The 23,685-nt window shown below is 37.2% G+C and overlaps 1 protein-coding gene across 6 annotated transcripts in view; it reads right to left on the minus strand.

Moving 5' to 3' along the window:
• PPP2R5A (protein phosphatase 2 regulatory subunit B'alpha) overlaps positions 1-23,685 on the minus strand; it is a 74,915-nt gene that overhangs the window by 19,033 nt on the left and 32,197 nt on the right. For 5 of the 6 annotated variants that reach the window (XM_003918785.3, XM_009199023.4, XM_009199020.4 and 2 more), the window contains exons 2-4: positions 15,317-15,513; positions 11,008-11,109; positions 385-477 (exon numbers count right to left, since the gene is read on the minus strand). In XM_003918785.3, the coding sequence (XP_003918834.1) occupies positions 385-477; positions 11,008-11,109; positions 15,317-15,513 (392 nt within the window). Of the gene's footprint in view, positions 1-384; positions 478-11,007; positions 11,110-15,316; positions 15,514-18,556; positions 19,809-23,685 lie in introns of those variants that run through there. The other variant, XM_017954604.3, reaches the window with a different exon arrangement.

Consider the following 23,685-nt stretch of genomic DNA (forward strand, 5'->3'; position numbering starts at 1 on the left):
TTCAAAGTCCCAACGCTTAAAATATATGTCAAGTTCAAAGACTTACAAATGTAAAACAAAAGATTTCCCTTGGATTGAATGGTCATACCAAATTTTCATAGATACTGCAGAAAGGCTTGTTTTTCTGGTATTTATAAAATAACTATGATACTTTAGGATTAAATAGGATAACCTGATTGACTTCATTAGACGCTTACCCTTGATAAAAATACTCATATTCTCAGAGCCACTTCACTTTTATTCTAATTGTTTGGCAGTAATATTAAGTGCTGTCAAATTAAAATAAACCATTAAAGTTTTGAAAGACTACTCTATTTTAATCATAAGTTAATAAATCATTGCTAAGATGAATATAAGAGAATCTAAGACAAAAGAGTTCCTTACCTGTTGTACGAATTTCTGATCAATGTATCGCTTTGCAATGCTAGGCTGGAAATCAGGGCTCTCCAAAAATCTCAAGAAGAATTCATATACCAACTATGAGAGAAAGTCAAATAAAAGCTAAGATGATGGCTATAAAATATTACCCTAAATTATCACTTCATATTAAAAACACACCTGTTCTTACCAACTTAGTAGGGAGATTTCAGATCTCATAATGAGATCTGAAAATGTAATGAGTTGATAAAAAAATTTTTTTAAAAAAATTCATGCCTGTACTCCTAACATACTTTAGGAAGCGGAGGTGGGAGAATCACTTGAGCCCAGGAGTCTGAGACCACCCTGGACAACATGGTGAGACCTCTGTCTATACAAATAATCAAAAAATTAGCCAGGCATGGTGGCGTGTGTCTATTGTCCCAGCTACTGGGAGGCTGAGGTAGGAAGACCCCTGGAGTCTGGAGGTCAAGGCTGCAGTGAGCCGCGATTGTGCTGTGTCACTGCACTCCAGCCTGGGCAACAAAGTGAGACTCTGTCTCAAAAATAAATAAATAAATAAATAAATAAACCCAGAAACTATATATTCACAATTTGGTTTCCTAACATGATAAACTTTGAGATTTATTTATTGCTTTACATAACTTGATGCAAAACATTAAATTACAGGAGCTAGAAAAGAAGGACAATGCCTATAAAATTAAATATTTCTTAATGAAATATATTCCTATTTTGTAATCCATACTCACTAGTAACAGGCTCCTTCCCAGTGGACTACTACCTATCTCAATTTAATCACTACAGAGTCTCTTAAATGCAGAGTCAACAACCCCCAGATAAGACAGGCAGCGTAGCCAGGCGCGGTGGCTCACGCCTGTAATCCCAGCACTTTGGGAGGCCGAGGTGGGCAGATCACAAGGTCCGGAGATCAAGACCATCCTGGCTAACACAGTGAAACCCCGTCTCCACTAAAAATACAAAAAATTAGCCAGGCGTGGTGGTGCACGCCTGTAGTCCCAGCTACTTGGAGGCTGAGGCAGGAGAATGGCGTGAACCTGGGAGGCGGAGCTTGCAGTGAGCTGAGATCCGGCCACTGCACTCCAGCCTGGGCGACAAAGTGAGACTCCGTCTCAAAAAAAAAAAAAAAAAGACAGGCACTGTATTATTAATTTTTAAAAAGAAAGGAAAAGAAAAACTTCTGGTCTTTCTATAAAACCACAGTAGGAAAACTAATTAAATCAAAACCAGCATATCCTATCCACACTTGAGAAATAATGAACCAAATTACATAAGTACAGGGCTAGGGAAGAAATGTCTGTGTACCAACCACAGCAAATAAACTAGAAGTCACAGCAGGCCTTCTATAAAAGTGCCAAGCAACCTACAAGTAATAGGAAATGTGCATTTGCTACCACAAATCAGAATTAAATACTTGGTTGAGCTTGTCACTATCACACCTGCTTTCAAGGAGAAAGGCAAATATGACTAAAGTTTTTTTTATTGTAACCTAATAGCTATAAAAAGGCAGAAACTTAGACCAAAATGTATCTTATTAGCTATTAAACAATACTATATCAATTTAACACCCTAAAAATTAAAAAGGAGGATTCTATCCCAAAGCAAAAACAGTCATTCAATAAACATTTAGGTAGCCAGTTAGATGCAGAAGGAAGAAAAGGGAAAAGAAAGATTGCTACGCTAAATTAATAGACGTTATAGCAAACAAAAGCACTACCAGATCTAGGCCTTATCATTCACCAAGTAACAACACATTTTTATTACAGTGAGTTCAGTAACATTCTATGGCTAACAATGGTTTGGGGATCTGAGCAAATACAGTTTTGCCTGATGTATCTCTGCCCAACTGTGGAAAAGGAGTGATGCTTATCTGGTCTAATGTTACCTAATATTTTGTGTTTATTATAAATTAAGGATATAACAAGAAATAAAACTTGATAGCAATTTAAGTTTTTATTCATAGACAATCTTCTAATCAAACAACAATAAAGATAACAGATAATTTTGCTTTGGGGTATACACATGCAAAAAGATACACAAAACTGATCACGGAGTGCTCTGAAAAGTCGGCACAGTCTCATGGACTGCTATGCAGTTTCATTAATGGCACAACTTACTCACTCAATGCCTATTTTCATGTCCAGTACTGGGCTACGTATAGTATGAACAGACATTAGGGATAGTATGGCTTAAAAAGCCCATTCACTACACAATAATTATATTTCGTGGCACAGACTATAAGTGCAGGAGCTATTTAGAAAAGGGCTGTATCACTGTGGAAAAGGTAGGAAAAGCTTTAAGGAGGATATGCAACTTGAGCCCTGTATTTGTTTCGATTCTGGATCCTCAGGAAGAGGATGGCTTTTATTTTATAGAAAGGTAGCAGCATGTCTTGATTTAAAAATATATATATTTATTTATTTTTAGAGACAGAGTTTCACCATGTTGCCCAGGCTGGTCTCGAACTCCCGGGCTCAAGCTATCCACCCACCTCAGCATCCTAACGTGCTGGGAAATCAGGTGTAAGCCACCATGCCTGGCTTTTTTTTTTTTGTCTTTTTAAGCAGCATGTCTTGAGATCAAGAGAGTGCAGAGTATAGGTTGATGGTATGGAATTATAGACTCCAAATCTTTATGCAAATCCCTGGAGATTCCATCATAAGGTGGGATCAGGTTAAACATGAGCCAAATGTAGCATGTATTAGCCTATCTACTCTCCCTTCTTAAGATCTTCATCAGAAATATAGGGCCTAAGGCTTAATAGTTTTCAGAGTAATAGCCTGTCCTATGGGAGACTTTTATGACATCAAGCTACAAATCAAACAGAATTCTCTAAACCGTATATATAAATTGAAACCTGTGCCATTCACGAATACCACATATAATTTCTTTCATAGTTTTCATCTACATTATTTACCTGACACAGTGAACATTAGGTGATCAGTCAAAATTAGCAGCAAAATGCTGTTATGCTGCCAACTTAGCACCACTAAAGAGATGATGACAAAAAGTTACTTAAATACATATTGAGGGCCGGGTGCAGTGGCTCACACCTGTAATCCCCGCACTTTGGGAGCCCGAGGCAGGTGGATCACCTGAGGTCAGGAGTCCGAGACCAGCCTGACCAACATGGAGAAACCCCATCTCTACTAAAAATACAAAATTAGCCAGACATGGTGGCGCATGCCTGTAATCCCAGCTACTTGGGAGGCTGAGGCAGGAGAATCACTTGAACCTGAGAGGCAGAGGTTGCAGTGAGCCGAGATCACTCCATTGCACTCTAGCCTGGGCAACAAGAGCAAAACTCTATCTCAAAAAAAAAGAAAAAAAAAAAATTATTGAATAGTTATCCCAAATAGAGGTAGAAGAAACACTAGTGATCTACAGAGCTGGAAATTTCAAAATGGAATAATCGAGATTATGCTTCTATAAAATTTATAAAATTTATCCTGTCCCAGTGTCACTCTCTATATACCCCATCCTACATTTTTAAAAATGTATCACACCCTAACATAGAATGTATGCCAATTATTTTATTATTATTTTGTTCTTCTCTGCTAGGATGTAAGGGATTTTGCTTAGTTCAGTACTTTACCCTCAATGTTTACAAAAATGCTTGACGCACAACAGATGCTTACTGAATGAATGGAAATCACATTTGTTAAGAGGTTGTGTTTCTATGTAGTCACTGAAGTTTTTCTATGGTCTTATTTTCTTTTTTCTTTCTTTCTTTTTTTTTTTTTTTGGAGACAGTCTTGCTCTGTCACCCAGGCTGGAGTGCAATGGCGCAATGTTGGCTCACTGCAACCTCCACCTCCTGGGTTCAAGCCATTCTCCTGCCTCAGCCTCCTGAGTAGCTGGGATTAGAAGCGTGCACCACCACGCCTGGCTAATTTTTGTATTTTTAGTAGAGACGGGGTTTCACCATGTTGTTCAAGCTGGTCTTGAACTCCTGACCTCATGATCCACCTGCCTCAGCCTCCCAAAGTGCTGGGATTACAGGTGTGAGCCACTGCGCCCAGCCTTCTATGGTCTTCTATACAAATAACTTGCTCCAAGAATCTAAGAAACAATGTTGCAAAGAAAAACACACATTTCACCAATGAATTCAGTTCACTAATAAAAAGGACAAACTTCACCTATGTTCAATGTATGGCTAGTCCTTCTACTTCTGTACACCAAAAATACCCTAAAAAATGAAAGATAACTAAAAAGTATAGGGAATTGAGGAGTGTAATCTTACCCTCCTACTCAGTTCTGACCATGTCTTTCCTAAAGGAGTTAAAATAAAACATAAAATTCTGGTTTTCACCATTAAAAAGACTTGGGAGAAGTTCCAACAGAAAACAGCATGGATGATTAAAGTATCTGAAAAATAAGACCTATACAGAAAGCGAAAGGAATAGAAATGTTTGGTTCAGAGAGGCAAAGACTGAGAAGCAAACTTTAATGATCTACAAGTACCTAAGAGGCTGCTTTCAAGTAATACAGGTGACCAATGTTTTCCAACCTCTATTAAGAGGAAACTAATGTAAATAAGGTTTTTAACTGATTTAATATATAAAAGAATTCATATAAAAATTAATGCATACTCAACTATATATTACATATTAAGCACCCAAAAAGAACATTGCCTGGGATAAGGTAAACATTAACAAAATCTTAGTTTTTTAAGAATCTGTTTTTCTCTGTAATCCTTGTGAAAACAATAGATTCTGCATAAACCTTGAATAGTTTAAATACAGTCAGCCTAGGTTTTTTTCCTCTGCTCTTTCATTCATAAGAACTAAAAAGATAATAACTATTCACAATTAAAAAGGCCAAAGCAATAAAAGTATTTCTTCACCTTATATAAAAGATATTCCTTTTTATTTTTGTGCCTATAAAGTTAGTGCATTAGGCTATGATTCCTACCATTTTGGATTCTTAGCCCGTGAAAATATTTAAAATATAGTATATGGCCAAGAGTTATTTGAATGTAAAGGTGTACACTGTAAAACATGTATGTTGCCAGTTTAAATTTCTAATTATATTGCCCAAACAGAAAAGCTCTCTAATCCCTAAAACACAAGTTATTCCTAAAAAGATCTATGTTCTAGGCACTATCCTACACAATTAAATCTTAATTATCTGTGCCATTAAAGTAATTAATAAAAGAAAGTGAAAATACACAATCTGCCTGTATTCCAGGCTAGTACAGCAGCCAAGTGTCCTAATTATCTAAAAGTGCAGAAAATTAATATATTGTTAGTCCTCAATAGAAAGCAATAATACTTAGGAAAGAAATGAGAAAATAATTTAAAACTGTTGTACGTTAATAGTTACCATATGATACTACACTTAATAAATTAGAAGATATAACCTATCCCCTAATACTGAAATGACCTTCCTTGTGTTCCTTTATCTCTTTTTATTCCATTATTTCATTGCTCATTAGTATTTCCATTACAGTATAAGAATAAGTAAAAAGAGATAAACTTTTATTAGCACATGTTTAGAAAATTCATGAAAAGGGTGGGGAAAACAAAGGCTTGAAAGGTTTTGAGATTACTTGTAATTACTCTCCCTCATTAACAACTAATGTTTATTTTCCACCATAACAAATTAATTTCTAGTATCTAGGATCTCATAAGCTAAATGTAAAATGTAAACTGTTAGTACAAAACAAAAGAATTCCAGGTGAATTAAGCACACATTATAACAGCAGAAGAAACTTTCATTGAGCAAATTTCTTCAGTGCTACAATTCCCTATAATCTGTCAGAGTAGCTTTAATATTCCATCTAAAAAAACTTAAGATGATTAATAATGTAGCTACATGTACTGACAAATCCTATAAATCAGGTCACTTCAGTATCTACCAGTTTCTGATGTCCTTAGACCATTTAATTGCCAAATTTAAAAACTGTATGCCAAATTTTGGTTTCTAGAAATTTTGGTTTTTGGAAGGATTTTTTAACTATGAACATATATATCTGGGGCAGAGCCTTTTAATCAAGGCACCATAGATGAATGAGAATTTCTTGTATCTCTGGGAATTTGTCTTGAGAGAGAACTACTTCTCAAAAATCATATTTTGGGATGGACACAGTGGCTCATGTCTGTAATCCCAGCACTTTGGGAGGCTGAGGTGGATGGATCACTTGAGGTCCGAGTTTGAGACATGCCTGGCCAACATCTTTACTAAAAATACAAAAATTAGCTGGGCATGGTGGCAAGCACCTGTAGTCCCAGCTACTCAAGAGGCTGAGGCAGGAGAATCATTTGAACTTGGGAGGTGGTGGTTGCAGTGAGCCAAGATCACGCCACTGCACGCCAACCTGGGCAACACAGTGAGACTCCATCTCAAAAATAAATACATAAATAAAAAATAAAAAATCATATTTTGAAAGCAACTTAGCACCTCCTAAAATGTTAAGAACCACTGGTTTCAGGGAATTTAAATAAAACCTCAAATCATACCAGTTAAAAATGGAAAGCATATTGTCTACTTGGCTCAATTTCCACTGTTACTTTCCATGAGCATATAAATATATCCTAATGAAAACACTTTCTTTAATTTTAAAAATTCAAAGACCAAGGGGTCTCTTTCAGACCATTCAACTACATCTGATTAAAAAACCAGCTAATGAGAATTTTTCATTATCAGCTTATCAACTTACCAGCTAATGAGAATTTGTAAAACCTTTGCATATCAAATACAGCATTATTAATTTTATACCAACTATGGAACAAAATTTCATATAAACTTGTGTACAGTTCTATTAAAAAATAATTTACCACTTTGGATTTTCTAGTTCTGTAAGCTCTAATGTGCTGACAGATCTTAAAATTGTTATCAGTTTTCACTAATCCTACGACTCCTCTCCATCTTATTTGGATGTATAGGTGCTACACAGAATGAATAAATTAATAAATAATGAGGCAGAATACTGCATAAAGTATCCCAAATGATATAAAATATAATTTTCTTTCTCTCATCTTTTTTTTTTTTTTTGAGACGGAGTTTCTTTCTTGTTGTCCAGGCTGGAGTGCAATGGCGCTATCTCGGCTCACCACAACCTCCGCCTCCTGGGTTCAAGCGATTCTCCTGCCTCAGCCTCCTGAGTAGCTGGGATTACAGGCATGTGCCACCATGCCCAGCTAATTTTGTATTTTTAGTAGAGACGGGTTTCTCCATGTTAGGCTGGTCTCGAACTCCTGACCTAAGGTGATCCGCCCAGCTCGGCCTCCTAAAGTGCTGAGATTACAGGCATGAGCCACCACGCCCAGCCTCTCTCATCTTTTTATAATAACAGAAAATGTAAAGGTCACTACAAAATATAAGTACTTGCAAAATTTTTTAAAAAAATCAGCAAATTAATTGGCATTAATACCTAGAATCCATATATAAATGAAGAAAATTGAACAGAGCCCCAGAGACCTGTGGGACACCAGCAATTATAGCAACATACACATAAATGGGAGTCCCAGAAGATGAGAGAAAAAGGGCAGGAAAAATATTTGAATAATGACCAAAAATAACTCAAAGATTATGAAACATTAGTTTACATAATGAATTCTAATTGTAACTCAATAAACAACAAGTAGAATAAAGTCAAGAAGATCCACACCTAGATACATCATAATCAAACTGACAAAACTTAAAGAGATAACGTTTATAGCAGCAAGAGAAAAATGACTTTTCACATACATAATGAAATCCTCAGTAAGACTAATGGCTAACCTGTCATCAGAAAACCATGGATGTAAGAAGACAAATGGGATGACATGTTGAAAGAAAAAGACTGTTAGCCAAGAATTCTATATCCAGCAAAACTCTCCTTCAAAAATGAAGAGGAAATTAAGACATTCCTAGATAAACACTGAAAGAATTTGTCATTAGCCAACCTGCCCTACAAGAAATACTAAAGAAATTCCTTTAGGCGGGAAGCTGAGGTGGGCAGATCACGAGGTCAGGAGACAGAGACCATCCTGGCTAACATGGTGAAACCCCATCTCTACAAAAAATACAAAAAATTAGCCAGGTGTGGTGACAGGCACTTGTAGTCCCAGCTACTCAGGAGGCTAAGGCAGGAGAATGGTGTGAACCCAGGAGGTAGAGCTTGCAGTGAGCCTAGATCACACCACTGCACTCCAGCCTGGGCAACAAAGCGAGACTCCATCTCAAAAAAAAAAATTCCTTCAGGCTTTTGAAGAAATAAAAGGACGCCATACAGTGTCTCAAATCCACAAAGAGAAATAAAGAGCACATGTAAAGATAAATACACAAGTAAATATAAAAGACAGTATAAATGTATTTTTATTTATAACTCTTACTTTCCTCCTTTACAAGGCCAACTGCATAAAGCAATTACTGCAAAACTGTGTTGGTGAGCACATGATGTGTAGAGGTATAATTTGTATGACAATATCACAAAAAAGTGGGGAGTGAATACATGTATACTGTGCCAAAATTTTGTATACTATTGAAATTAGGTTAGTATTAAACCAAACTAGATTGTCTCAGAATGCTAACTGTAATCCCCAGGATAGAGAGAGAGAGAGAGAGAAAGAAAGAGAGAGAGGAAGAGAGAGAGAGAGAGAGAGAAACAGAGAGAGAGAGAAGGAAGGAAAGGAAAGGAAAAGGAAAAGGAAAGGAAGTAAAAAAAAAAAAGTTAAATATAGTTAAAGAAACAAAGAAATGAAAATGGCACCCTAGAAAACACCTATTTAACACAAAAAAAGTAGCGGAAAAGTGGAGGAATAAAAAAGACATAAGTCACAGAAAACAAATGGCAAAATGGCAGTTGTAAAGCCTACCTTACCAGTAATTACATTAAATATAAATGGTCAAACACTCTAATCAAAAAGGCAGAGACTGTAGAAATTATTTTCAAAACATGATCCAACTGCATGCTGTTCACAAGAAACACACTTTAGATTCAAATAGATTAAAAATAAAAGGATGGAAAAGATATATCATACCAAGAGTAACCAAAAGACAGCTGGAGTGGCTACACTAGTATCAGACAAAATTAACACAGAAATTGTGACTAGAGACAAAGGACCTTTTCAGGGCCATCTATAAAGAATATATAACAATTATAAACTTATATACACTTATCAACAGGGTCCTAAAATACATGAAGCAAGAACTTACAGAAATGAAGAGAGAAACAGACAATTCAATAATAGAGACTTCAGTCCCCCTTTAAAATAACAGAACAGACAGAAGATTAACAAGGAAATAGAAAACTTAAACAGCACCATAAACCAACCAGACCTAACAGACTTCTACAGAACACTGTACTTAACGGTAACAGAACACACATTCTTCTTAAGCACACATAAAACATTCTCCAGGACAGACTGTATATTAAGCCACTGTATAAGTCTCAGTAAGTTTAAAAGGATTGAAATCATACAAAACATATTCTCCATTCTGCAATTATAGAGGCAGTAAAAAAGAAAAACTTTAAGAAAAAAAGTATATTCTCTAAACATACTGGAATAAAATTAGAAATTAATAACAAGGAAATCTGGGAAAGTCACAAATAGGTAGAAATTAACACATTCCTAAATAACTAATGGATCAAAAGAAAAATCACTTAGGAAATTAGAAAATATTTTGAGCCAGGTGTAGTGGTGCACACCTGTAATCCCAGCACTTTGGGAACCAAGTGGGTGGGCTGCTTGAGCTCAGGTGTTCGAGACCAGCCTGGGCAACATGGTGAAATCCCATCTCTACTAAAAATACAAAAATTAGTAGGTGTCGTGGCACACATCTGTAGTTGCAGCTACTTAGGAGGCTGAGGTGGGAGGATGGCTTGCACCCAGGAGGCAGAGGTTGCAGTGAGCTAAGATCACGCCACTTCACTCCACTCCAGCCTGGGTGACAGAACCAAATGCCGTCTCAAAAAAAAAAAAGAAGAAAAAGAAAGGAAAACATAATGTATCAAAATTTATTGGTTCAAGCAAAAACTTATACATAGAACTGTTCATAACAGCTCTATTCACAATAGCCAAATGATGGAAATAATTTAAATGTCCATCAACTGGTAAGTGGATAAACAAATGTGGTATATCCATACAATGGAATAATTCATCCATAAAAAGGAATGAAGTATTGACACAGACGACATTTATGATCCTTGAAAACATTATGCTAACTGAAAGAACCCAGAAACAAAAGCCCACATATTTCATAATTTCATTTATATGCAGATACCAGAATAGGCAAATCCAGAGACAGAAAGCAGATTGGTAGTTATCAGGGGCTGTAAAGAGAGGGGAATGGGGTGTGAGTGCTAAATGCCAATGGGGATTCCATTTGGGGTGATCGAAAAGTTACAGAATTGAAGAGTGGTGATGGGTTGTACAGCATGGCGAATGTACTTTGTGCTACTGAATTGTACACTTTAAAATGGTTTAAATGGTAAATATATATTAAGTGTATTTTATTACAATGAAAAAACATTGAAAAACAGTATTTGCATGAAAGAAAATAATGTTAAGAAAACCATAAAAGTTAAATATTTTACACAGACACTCAGAATCTAAATGAGAAAACCATGATTTCTGCAGAATAGCATAAATATAAAAACTGCCAATATGTAATTATGTTCCATACCTGTATGTGAGGCCAAGAGGCCTCAAGCGTGGGTTCATCCTCTTCTGGATCAAAATCCGGATTATCACTTGGAGGAAGTGTACGGAAGATGTTAGCACTGATCTGTAATGAAAAAATAGTTTTACGTTCTTTGTTGTATGTGTAAATGAATTCGACAATTCAAAATGAAATATTTTAAAGATCACTTTAAGAAAAAAGTTATAGCTGTAAGCTTAGTTCAAAATCTATAAACCTCTCCAAGATACAAAGAAGGCAGGTGTTTGTTTCTCTCTTTTCTCTTATCCAATAACTTTGACTTCCTCAGACCTAAGCTCCTGAAGATTAGATATAGCCTCTGGATTAATCTTCTTTAAATCATAAATTGTTCTTTCCGAATTTTACTCAAAAAGAAAGAGGGGGCCAGGCGAAGTGGTTCACACCTGTAATCTCAGCACTTTGGGAGGCCGAGGGGGCAGATTGTCTGAAGTCAGGAGTTCAAGACCAGCCTGGGCAACATGGTGAAACCCCATCTCTACAAAAACATAAAAATTAGCCAGGCGTCATGGTGCATACTTGTGGTCCCAACTACTGGGGAGACTGAGGCAGGAGAATTGCTGGAGCCCAGAAGGTGGAGGTTGCAGTGAGCCAAGATCGTACCACTGCACTCCAACCTGGGTGACAGAGCCAGACCCTGTCTCCAAAAAAAAGAAAAAAAAAAAAAAGACAGAAGGGAAGGGGAGAATATAGAGGAAGGGAGTAAAGGGAATTCGAGGGAAAAAGTTATTAATTCTACTTATCTTTAATTTGATTCATTTCATCTTTCTACAATTCCTCCCATATTCCAACCTGGCCATATTCTATACTTGCCTTATAACTCAGAGTTTGGTAAAATATCTCCATTCTTATACATACCACACTAAGGGAGAGGTGGGCGAGGGTAGAATGCCTTCACTATTATTATAAATGTGTTTATAATACTTCTTGATGTTTTAATTTACTGTATTTCATCTCATCTACTTTGAGACTTTTAAAAAACATATTAACCACCTTGAAATCAGGATGTTCTTCATTTTAGATCCAGTGAAATACAGTATTTATAATTTCATGCTTTGCATTATCTTAGTACTAAGGTAATATATATCCTTTTTCTCTAGCAAAGGATAGACTGTGATCTCAATCTACAATTTTTTAAAGAATAATGAACAGACTGATAGACCAAGTAGTTTAATAAATATTTAAGGCCCAACTACTAAGGGGCTGATCATTTTGAGATAAACTATTCCAGAGGTAGAGGATAAGACAAGAAATTGCAAGCAAATTCCCAACTATTCTTATGAAGTTGCATCTTTGGTACACAAATTACTGCTAATAGTCAATTACTATAACCATAAGACTTAATAAGAATAACCTAAAATTTCATCAGCCAGAACTCAAAGCCAGTACTTGAGGGCAAAGCGAATAAACAGTTTGATGGACATCAATTTCACAAAGAGTAGCAGCAAGCCATCGATAAAATTTGAAAACAAATATATCTCACAAGAGCATAGAATTTGTCCTTGAGATCACACTTATTATTGTCAGTAGTAAAAGAAAAAGTTAACCTTGTAGCTACTAATAAAATTAACTGTATATAACAAATATTCAGAAGAGCTTCAAGAGTCTAAATGGGTAAGATGACTCAAGTATTACTTAGATATTAAATTAAGTACTCATAAATTTTTAAGAAACCAACAATATACACCTACTATGTGCATACAGAAATCAAAATAAATTTAAGAAAGCAACAACAAACACACACCTTTTTACTTGGGCAAAGAAATTAAATCACATAATTTATTAGTATATAGCAAATTTGACTCAAATATTTGAGACTTTCAATATCTGTCAACAATTTTAGAGATTAATTCCCGACTCTAAAAATTCTTGAATATAAGCCATTTGAAATCAGTAACAGTAGGAAATACTGCTTTTTCTCCCTGAACTTTTTAAATGATTAAAAAACAAAAAAAAACCTTGAAGAAGTCCACCAGTAATTAATATTTATGTTCTCAAACTATCACTTCCTTTTATTGTCTGTGGGAGTTTAAGCCAATTTCATTTTGATTAATGTTCTCTCTATAGCCAATCTTTAAATTTTTTTGAGGCCGGACATGGTGGCCCATGCATGTAAAACCAGCACTCTGGGAGGCCGAGACAGGAGGACTGCTTGAGGTCAGGAGTTTGAGACCAGCCTGGGCAATAAGCAAGGCTCCACCTCTTAAAAAAAAGAAAATGAAAAAATTAATCGGGCATGGTGGTGCATGCTTGTAGTTCTACCTACTCAGGAGGCTTAGGCAGGAGGATAGCTTGTGCCCAGGAGGCCAAGGCTGCGGTGAGCTATGATTACGCCACTGCACTCCAGCCTGGGAAAAGAGACAGACTCTTATTTTTTTTTCTTTTTTTTGAGACAGGGTCTCATTCTGTCGCCCAGCCTGGAGTGCAGTGGCACAATCTTGGCTCACTGCAATCTCCGCCTCCCAGGTTCTTCAAGCAATTTTCTGGCCTCAGCCTCCCAAGCAGTTGGGATTACAGGTATCCACCACCACACCTGGCTAATTTTTGTATTTTTAGCAGAGACGGGGTTTCACCATGTTGGCCAGACTGTTCTTAAACTCCTGACCTCAGGTGATCCACCCGCCTTGGCCTCCCAAAGTGCTGGGGTTACAGGCGTGAGCCACTGTGCCCAGCCAACTCTGTCTCAAAAAAAAAAAAAAAAAAAAAAAAATTGAAGGCTTTTATTCTCTTTAAAGAAAAAAAAAAAAAAAACTCTGTAACAATCGAAATTTCCTAATTCCTTTTGAGAGGTCTTCTACTACAGAGTGATGAAAGAAAACCCAACTACTATATTAGGGCCAAACTTATCTTTCCTACTACACATTTGGTTCTTCCCTGAGAACATATATTAGGCAAGGGGAAAGAAATGAAGGCAACTGTAGGTTATATTTATATTTGCTTTTAGCTTCAATACCCTGATATAAGTTTAAATTATATACTCAGTGACAATCTAATTAGTCCAACTGGATTTATTTATTTATTTTGAGACAAGGTGTTGCTCTGTCAAACCAGGCTGAAATGCAGTGGTGATCATGGCTCACTTCAGTCTTGAACTCCTGGGCTCAAGCGATCCTCTCACCTCAGCCTCCTGAGTAGCTGGACCTAAAGGCTCATGCCACCATGCCTGGCTAATTTTTTTATTTTTATTTTTAGTACTTTTTGTAGAGATGGGTCCTTGCTATGCTGCCCAGGCTGGTCTTGAACTCTTGGCGTCAAGTGTTTCTCCCACCTCAGCCTCCCAAAGTGCTGTGTTTACAAGCATAAGCGAGCCACTGCACTGGACTAAATGTTTGTATTTTGTTAGTATACAATAAAATACAAAAAAAAAAAAAAAAAAAAACTCACAAATACTAAACAAAATCCTACTGTTTGATAGAAAATAAGGTTGAATTACTAATAAACAGCAAGAATCCTAAACAATCTTACTTCAATAAAGTTGGCTGTAGTTTTTTTTCACATCAGATATTCCATTTATTTATCTTCTTAAAGATCCTGACTTTCAATTAAAGTGTTATACCTGACTCCCTTACCCACTACTTAAATGTGGAGATCCCTAGTCTTTCATCGGTCTTCCCTTTCCCCTTTAAAAGTTCTCAGTAATGGCTGGGTACAGTGGCTCACGCCTAAAATCCCAGCATTTTCGGAGGCCGAGGCGGGTGGATCACGATGTCAGGAGTTCAAGACCAGCCTGGCCAAGATGGTGAAACCCCATCTCTACTGAAAATACAAAAATTGGCCAGGCATGGTGGTGGTGGGCACCTGTAATCCCAGCTACTCAGGAGGCTAAGGCAGAGAATTGCTTGAACCCGGGAGGCAGAGGTTGCAGTGAGCCAAGACTGCACCACTGCACTCCAGCCTGGGCTACAGAGTGAGACTCCGTCTCAAAACATAAATAAATAAATAAATAAAAATAAATAAAAGTTCTCAGTAACTATTCACCTCCATGACGTTAATTACCTATCGATCTGTATAATCCCAGGCCTAAATCCTTCTCTTAAGCTCTAGATCTGCACTATCCAATATGGGAGCCACCAGCCACTGTGACTCTCTCAATTCCCAAACTTGTATATGCAATGATGGTATCATTGGAATGGATGGGATAATCTTTCAAATGAACTATTTTTTAAAATTTGGGAGATGTATTGTACATTTATTTAAAATCAGTCTCATTAATCCATTATTATACCTCAGATCTTAAATTTACATACATCTGAGGAACATAAGTCTAGAGGCTTACCATTTTTACTATATCAGAATACGCTGATTCAACAATTACACCACGATTAGTTGAAACATACTCAACCAGTTCATTCAGTGTTGCTCTTTTAATTTCTTTGCTCTTCAAGTCTGAAACAGAGTCCATGAAATCAAACAGTATACAACACTGCTGCAACTTCTGACAGAAAAGATCTTGTTGTTCATTTGAAGTGGCATCTATAAATAAAAATAAAGAAAAACTTAGAAATAACCTACTCAGAAGTTACTTTTATATATTTATTAATTTTGTAGAAGCTATTCACATATGTAAAACTTCTTCCAAAAATCTAGTGAGAAATGTGCCCATCTAACCCCATCATTCAGGGATTCATACTGGACCCTTCTCTCTCTCTCATTACTCACAATCAATCATTAAAAAAATTGTTTTAAAGAAATGTGGTCTTGCTACATTGCCCAAGATAGACTCAAACTCCTGGGCTCATGTGATCCTCCTGCCTCAGCCTCCAGAGTAGTGGAGATTATGTGCCACCATGCCCAACTAATCATTAAATGTTATTGATTCAACGTCTTTAACATATTTGAAATCTATCCTTGTCACTCCCATTGTCATTTCAGACTCTCACCATGCCTCATCTGGACTACAGCAATGATATTCTAATTGCTCCTCTTATCCCATAATCATTACCACTCCTGACATACCCTCCAAACTACTTCAAAATGAGAGTCGGTGTGCTCAAGTTCCATGTTTTTCAATGATACTCCAATAATTAAATAATAAAGTTCAAACTCCTCTGGGCTGTATACAAAGTGCAGCTGTCTACTGTCAAGAGTCATCTCTTAACCTTTCCAACATGCCTTCTCATTTTCGTTAAACCATACTCTATGCAGTTCCCCGAAGGTTACATAATGTTTCCTCTGTCTGGAATGCCCTTCTTCCCACATTCCCACCCCAGGAACACTACCTACTTATAAAGTTTCAGCATAAGTCCCTTCTTTTTTTTAATTTTTATTTTTTTGAAACAAAGTCTTGCTCTGTCGCCCAGGCTGGAGTAGGTTTCAGAAGCTTTCCTTATGGTACTGAAGTTAAATTGGTTGGTTTATCCACTTTTACCCAAATATGTTTTAGGTGCATATCCCTATTATAGTATTTACTGTGCTTTACAGCAATTATATTTTACGTATTCAGCACCCCTCAACTAAAAGCAGGAACCAACAGCCAGGCACAGTGGCTCACACCTATGTAATCCCAGCACTTTGGGAGGCCAAGGCAGACAGATCACTTGAAGTCAGGAGTTCGAGACCAGCCTTGCTAATATGGCAAAACACTGTCTTTACTAAAAATACAAAAATTATCAGGGCGTGGTGGCGCGTGCCTATAATCCCAGCTACTCCGGAGGCTGAGGTAAGAGAATCACTTGAACCCGGGAGGCTGGGGTTGCAGCAAGCCGAGATCGCACCACTGCATTCCAGTCTGGGCAACAGAGACGACGTCTCAATCAATCAATGCAGAAACCAAGTTTTATTTATCTAATTATTTCTGTCTTTCTATCTCTCTACTTCTCTTTATCTTTCTAGTATCTAATACAATACCTGGCATATAATAGGTACTCAAAAAATGGGCCGGTGTGGTGGCTCACGCCTGTAATCCCAGCACGTTGGAAGGCTGAGGCAGGCGGATGACCTAAGGTCAGGAGTTCAAGACCAGCCTGGGCAAATGGTGAAACCCCATCTCTACTAAAAATACAAAAATGAGCTGAATGTGGTGGGGGGCACCTGTAATCCCAACTACTGGGAAGGCAGAGGCAGGACAATCACTGGAACGCGGGAGGTGGGGGTTGCAGTGAGCCGAGATAGTGCCACTGCACTCCAGCCTGGGCCACAGAGTGAGACTCAAGTCTCGATTTAAAAAAGCTTATTGTTTTATATTCTACTTATTACAAAAATACGGACACATCGTATCGATTTGATTCTAACAAATGTTAAATCCTTTTGTATCTAACCTTCAAAACCATAAAACTTCAATTCTGAACTTCCATATCTATAAACAAGGACTTCAATTAGCTCAATCACTTAAGATTATTGAACTTCTGAGAGTAAAATTTAAAAATTCAACTCTGATATTTAGCTCATAATATACAAAACTATTCTTCCATTCAAAACCAGTACATACTTTATATAAAGATACAGGCAAAAATCTTCGTAAAGATGGTAACCTAATCAAGAATGCCTATGCTTTGTAATTAACTCCAGGGCAGGAAGCTAAAAGGTAAAATTACCTTTCAATTATATTCAAGTTGCTGTCCTTAAAAAAGCTGATTTAGATAAGGTACTGCTGAACCGTAGTAGGTCAGGTATTCTAAGCATGTTCACACAAAGTCACAAGACATAAGGCACATTCTTTTCATTGGTCAATTATTATTAAATAATTTTACAATAAAACAAATGTGGATATATTATAAAGAACAGCAAAAGTCACATGATTTTTGAAGTAAAAATATGAAGACTTGAATTTGCTGCAGTTCATTTGTGGCTATGCCAGTAAAATAAGATAGCTCCACACTTACAAAGAACTTATATTTAACACTTCCTGTTCCAAAATCAATAATGACTCTCTGCTTTATGAAGGCTAAAGTCTATAATCCTAAGATTGGCATTCAGAGTCCACGTAATATTGACATATATGACATTTTTCACTACCAATTTGGTAGTTTTTGATTCAGGGTCACTTTTTTTTTTTTTTTTTTTTTTTGAGACGGAGTCTCACTGTGTTGCCCAGGCTAGAGTGTGGTGGTGTGATCTCGGCTCACTGCAACCCCCGCCTCCTCCCAGGTTCATGTAATTCTCCTGCCTAAGCCTCCCAAGTAGCTGGGATTACAGGCCTGCACCACCACGCCCAGCTAATTTTTGTATTTTCTTTTAGTAGAGATGAAGTTTCACCATGTTGGCCAGCCTGGTCTCAAACTCCTGACCTTGAATGATCTGCCTGCCTCGGCCTCCCAAAGTGCTGGGATTACAGGTGTGAGCCACCACATCCTGATTCAGGATCACCTTTTATGAAACTGTTCTTAGGTGGGAATATTTTGATTTTTGATTAAAAAATATTTGATTTAAAAAATTAAATTTCCAGCTATTTTTAATACTAAGTAATATGTCAAACAGTTGTCTTTATCCCAGAATTAAAATTAATTCTATTGGGGGTGAAAATGAAGCATGAGCCAACATACATGCTACATATAACCAGCAGTCTTATGTTTACTACCTTTTTTTATCCCAAAATGGCCATTAGTCATTCTAAGCAGAATCTGCTGCTTCTCTGTAAAATCAGTTGTTTCTTGAATGGCCCTTTTCTTAAATCTTCTGGGGCTTTTTACCCTTGAAGTTAAAATGGTTATGTGCATTTAATTTCCATTAATAAATGATGTCTCCTAATACTTAATTTATTTCAACTAACAAAAAGATGTCTGCTTGATATTACCACTTAGTTTGAAAACTAGAGATGGACACCTCTGCTTATGTATGTACTACACACTAAATGAGATACATGTTGACTATGTGGACTATAAGACTCCTTCTCGATCCATAGTGTACAGGAAATCCCCATAGTTTTGTCAGTTATTCAGTAGTATCTTTATAGTTATCTATTTTCAAAGATATCTATATCCTTAATATATGGCTTTATTTTATAATACATATCTTTATAATTAATATAAATTCCATAATGATGACTTGGTGAAATAGTTGCCATACCTTGAGAGGCTGCATTCTAACAGAGTTTTAAGATATATTTTAACTCTTTCTCCCTAACGCTAATAGTAATACAAACTCACATAAGATCCCACTTCAATTATGTGAATACCTTATATAGCCAGTCCTCTTCTCTCCTTCCTCCCACTACCACCTCCTCAATGTGAAACCAGCTCTCTTAATCTCTAAAGGCCGTGTGTTTGTTCAAAGTCTTTTCCCTACCTGAAATACTTCACTAGATTTCCTCCCCTATCTTTCCATATCCTACTTGCCCTTTAAGAACAAACTTAAATCTCACATTCTCCACAAAATTTCCCTTAGGTAGGTCAGGATATAATGATCTCTCCCACCTCTCATGATCTATAGTGTTCACAACCTCAATTATGTATTTGAGTACCCATTATCTTTAGGCCTATATTCAACACATGTTTCTTTCATCAACCACCAAAAGATTTCAGGCTCCTCAAGGGGAAGATTATTCACTGAGCAGGGTTTCCTTTTTATTTCTTTTTTATCTAGGATAGGGTATAAGGAGTTAATAAATACTTACTTGATGCTTCAAAAAACTCTCTGAATTTAAAGAATAAAGATACTGCACTGAAAAACAGTCTACTGAACAAGGAGAAGTTCAAAATTGGTGCTGGCTATTAACAGTGACATAAATAATGAATTACTACAACATGCCTATGTTTAAGAATTAATAATGCCGCGTGCGGTCGTGCCTGTAATCCCAGCACTTTGGGAGGCCTAGGCGGGCAGATCACAAGGTCAGAAGATCAAGACCATCCTGGCTAACATGATGAAACCCCATCTCTACTAAAAATACAAAATATTAGCCAGGCATGGTGTTGGGTGCCTGTAATCCCAGCTACTCGGGAGGCTGAGGCAGGAGAATGGCATGAACCTGGGACGCAGAGCTTGCAGTGAGCCAAGATTGCACCACTGCACTCCAGCCTGGGTAACAAAGCGAGACTATGTTTAAAAAAAAAAAAAAAGAATCGTAATGACCATTTTTATGAACAATCTACCTTGATGGTAGAATTAAATGGATTGAGATAACAATCATGAACATGAGTGCATATATTTCAAGGTGAAATACAAATGGAAAGTCTGTTTTTCTAACACTACAGGCTAAGTAGCCTGTGGCTAGCACAAAAAAAGACACAAAATAACTTTCAGGATTGGAAAATACAGTCATGCACCACATAACAAAGTTTTGTCAACAACAGACTGCGTATGTAATGGTGGTCCCATATAAACCGTATTTTTACTGTACTTTTTCTTGTTTAGATACACATATACTTACTTTTCAAATTGCCTACAGTATTCAAACAGTAACATGCTGTGCAGGTTTGTACACAGCCTAGATGTGTAGTAAGCTATACCATTTAAGTTTGTGGAAGTATACTCTATGATATTTGCACAATGACAAAACTGTCTAATAATGAATTTCTCAGTACATAGCCCCATCATTAAGCACAATCATAGTAGGTTTAAGAACATGTTACCATTTTTTTTTTTTTTTTGAGACGGAGTCTCGTTCTGTCACCCAGGTTGGAGTGCAGTGGTACAATCTCTGCTCACTGCAACCTCCGCCTCCCAGGTTCAAGAGATTCTCCTGCCTCAGCCTCCCAAGTAGCTGGGATTACAGGTGCTCACCACCACGCCCGGCTAATTTTTGTATTTTTAGTAGAGATGGCATTTCACCATGTTGGTCAGGCTGGTCACCATCTCCTGACCTCGTGATCCACCCGCCTCAGCCTCCCAAAGTGCTGGGATTACAGGGGAGAGCAACCATGCCCAGCCCCATGTTACACATTTTTTAAAAAAGACTTTTTCTGGGCACCTAACTCTTGGGTCTCCTCCTCCAGAAAGAAATTAATGTTTTTCCATAGCTTATCCATTCAGTAATCCATTTCTTAGCCTGAAGATGCATTTAAATTTGTTTTTGTTTTTTCTCCCCCAGAACTATATCCCAGCATTACATAATGCTTGGGTGGGATAGGTCACATCTGAATTCTCCCAAACATCAGAAGTATTTAGAAGCAGTTAATGTTACAACTCCACTGGCTCTGGGTTAAAACAGAAGTTTCCAATTCTTGATTATTTTTAGGTATTATGATATAGAAAGATCTTTTCCTACTAAACCCTTCCCATTAAGTACATAACGTCTATTGAGCAGTCTGCTGTGCTCCATATTAAAATACAGTACTACTGCTAACGTTAGTACTTCATTCCAAAGACAATTCTAAGTGTTTTATATGCACTAATTTCACTCTCACAACAATCTTTTGAAGCAAATTCTGAAAGAGATGATTTCCTGCCTTCAAAAGACTAGAAGCAAGTTGAGAAGGGAAGATACAGAACACAGAAAGTAATGCTATCAGGCAAAACGGAAAAGGTACTACCACAGTATATATTTACCACATCTATACTGACTACTCTCCACACAATCTGGAATCAAAAAGAATTCAAGAGTGCTTACAAGATTAAATATAAACAGAAAAATTAAAAATGAAATCAGAGGGCCGGGAACAGTGGCTCATGCCTGTAACCCCAGCACTTTGGGAGGCTGAGGTGGGCGGATCACGAGGTCAGGAGATCGAGACCATCCTGGCTAACACGGTGAAACCCTGTCTCTATTAAAAATAAAAAAAATTAGCCGGGCGTGGTGGCGGGAGCCTGTAGTCCCAGCTACTCAGGAGGCTGAGGCAGGAGAATGGTGTGAACCCGGGAGGTGGAGCTTGCAGTGAGCCCAGATCCTGCCACTGCACTCCAGCCTGGGCAACAGAGCAAGACTCCATCTCAAAAAAAATAAAATAAAATAAATTTAAAAAATTAAATCACAATTAATTAAATGCAAGAAAGCTTTACAAGATATTTGACTGCTATATTTAAGGGCTTTTGTTTTTACTAAGTTTCTTGGCAGCTAAGGTAAAACAGTTGTGAAGAGTAAGCCATACTGTAAACGGTTAAATGAGAGAAGAGAAGCTGCTGTTATGTACTGCTGGTTGGCCTACTTGTAGGTTCAAGACATGCAACATTTTTATATAGGTCAAAAACATTTTTATGGTAGTTATCCTGCAAGAAAAGATGGTAATCATAGTTTTCATTATTTAAAAAATTATGAAATATTTTGCATTTGTAGATGCTTAATATGTCCCAACTCTAGTACATTTGTGAAACAGTAACACTGAATTTTCTCATAAGAAAAAAGAGCAGAAAATATAAATAGGTTGAAAAAAGATCAGCCTATCTTCTTGTTTTATTTCATAAACATGAGTAACAATCTGTAAGAAAAAGAGCACACAGGCCAGGCATGGTGGCTCACGCCTGTAATCCCAGCACTTTGGGAGGCTGAGACGGGCGGATCACCTGAGATCAGGAGTTTGAGACCAGCCTGGCCAACATGTTGAAACCCCACCTCTACTAAAAATACAAAATGTTAGCCGGGCGTGGTGGTGCACATCTGTAATCCCAGCTACTTGGGAGACTGAAGCTGGAGAATCGCTTGAACCCGGGAGGCAGAGGTTGCAGTGAGCTGAGATCACACCATTGCATTCCGACCCAGGCAACGAGAGCAAAACTCCGTCTCAAAAAAAAAAAGAAAAGAAAAAGAACACATAATAAATCTGTTAAATGTAAAAAGCACAGACAATATCTGCACTGGCCACTTTATTCTTCAGCTTCTCCATTTTAAGAATTCTTGCAAATGAAGTCTGTCATAATGATGTTTCAGTCTGGCAATTGGGCTGATGCTGATTATCCATTTGCCATTCTCACTACGGATGATAACGTCCATTCTGATTCCTATGGTGACAGCTTGCTCACCTGGCATTCTCCCTGCAAGAGATGCTGATATTTTCTATCAGAATTTCACTTAAAGGTTTAAAAATGAAAACGTCTTTAGAAACAAACAAGTTCACAGGAAAAATTCACACCACCTTACAGCGCTGCATCATCAGCAACTAGAGTTGTGGCTGACAAGGTAACTTTTGGATCATGCCCTGAGTACTACAACACAGTAGTTTGCTCAGTCACTCTGAATTTAATTATCATAAGAGGTCCAAGTTTTGTTGGGACAATTTTAACCAGGTTTTCTTGAACCGATGACATATATCTGTTTCAAATGGATGCTGATTTCTTCCAAAATGTATAAACAAATGAGTAAATAAGGGATGCGTATTTAAGGTCCTAGTGACCTCTATTTAAATGAAGAGAATGTCCTACATGTAAACTTATAAGTATACAGTTGATCTGCATTATCCATGGGGACAAGTTCCTGGACTCCCCTGGATACCAAAATCTGAGGATGCTCAAGTCCCTCGTGTAAAATGGTCTAGTATTTCCATCAACCTATGCATAGCCTCCTGTATACTTTAAATCATGTCTATATTACTTACACCTAACACAATGTAAATGCTATGTAAACAGTTGTTATACTATATTATCTAAGGAATAATGAGCTGAAAAAAAGTCTGTACATATTCTGTATAGACTCTTCCTCCCTCCCCTGGAGTATTTTTGATCCAAGGTTGGTTGAATCCACAGATGTGGAACCCACAGATATGGAGGGCCAACTGTATTTTGATCTTCCCAAGTATTTACCAAGGAACAATTCAGAGTACTATCTACTATCATGGT

Source organism: Papio anubis, chromosome 1 (assembly GCF_008728515.1).
Source record: "Papio anubis isolate 15944 chromosome 1, Panubis1.0, whole genome shotgun sequence".
Lineage (NCBI taxonomy): Eukaryota > Metazoa > Chordata > Mammalia > Primates > Cercopithecidae > Papio > Papio anubis.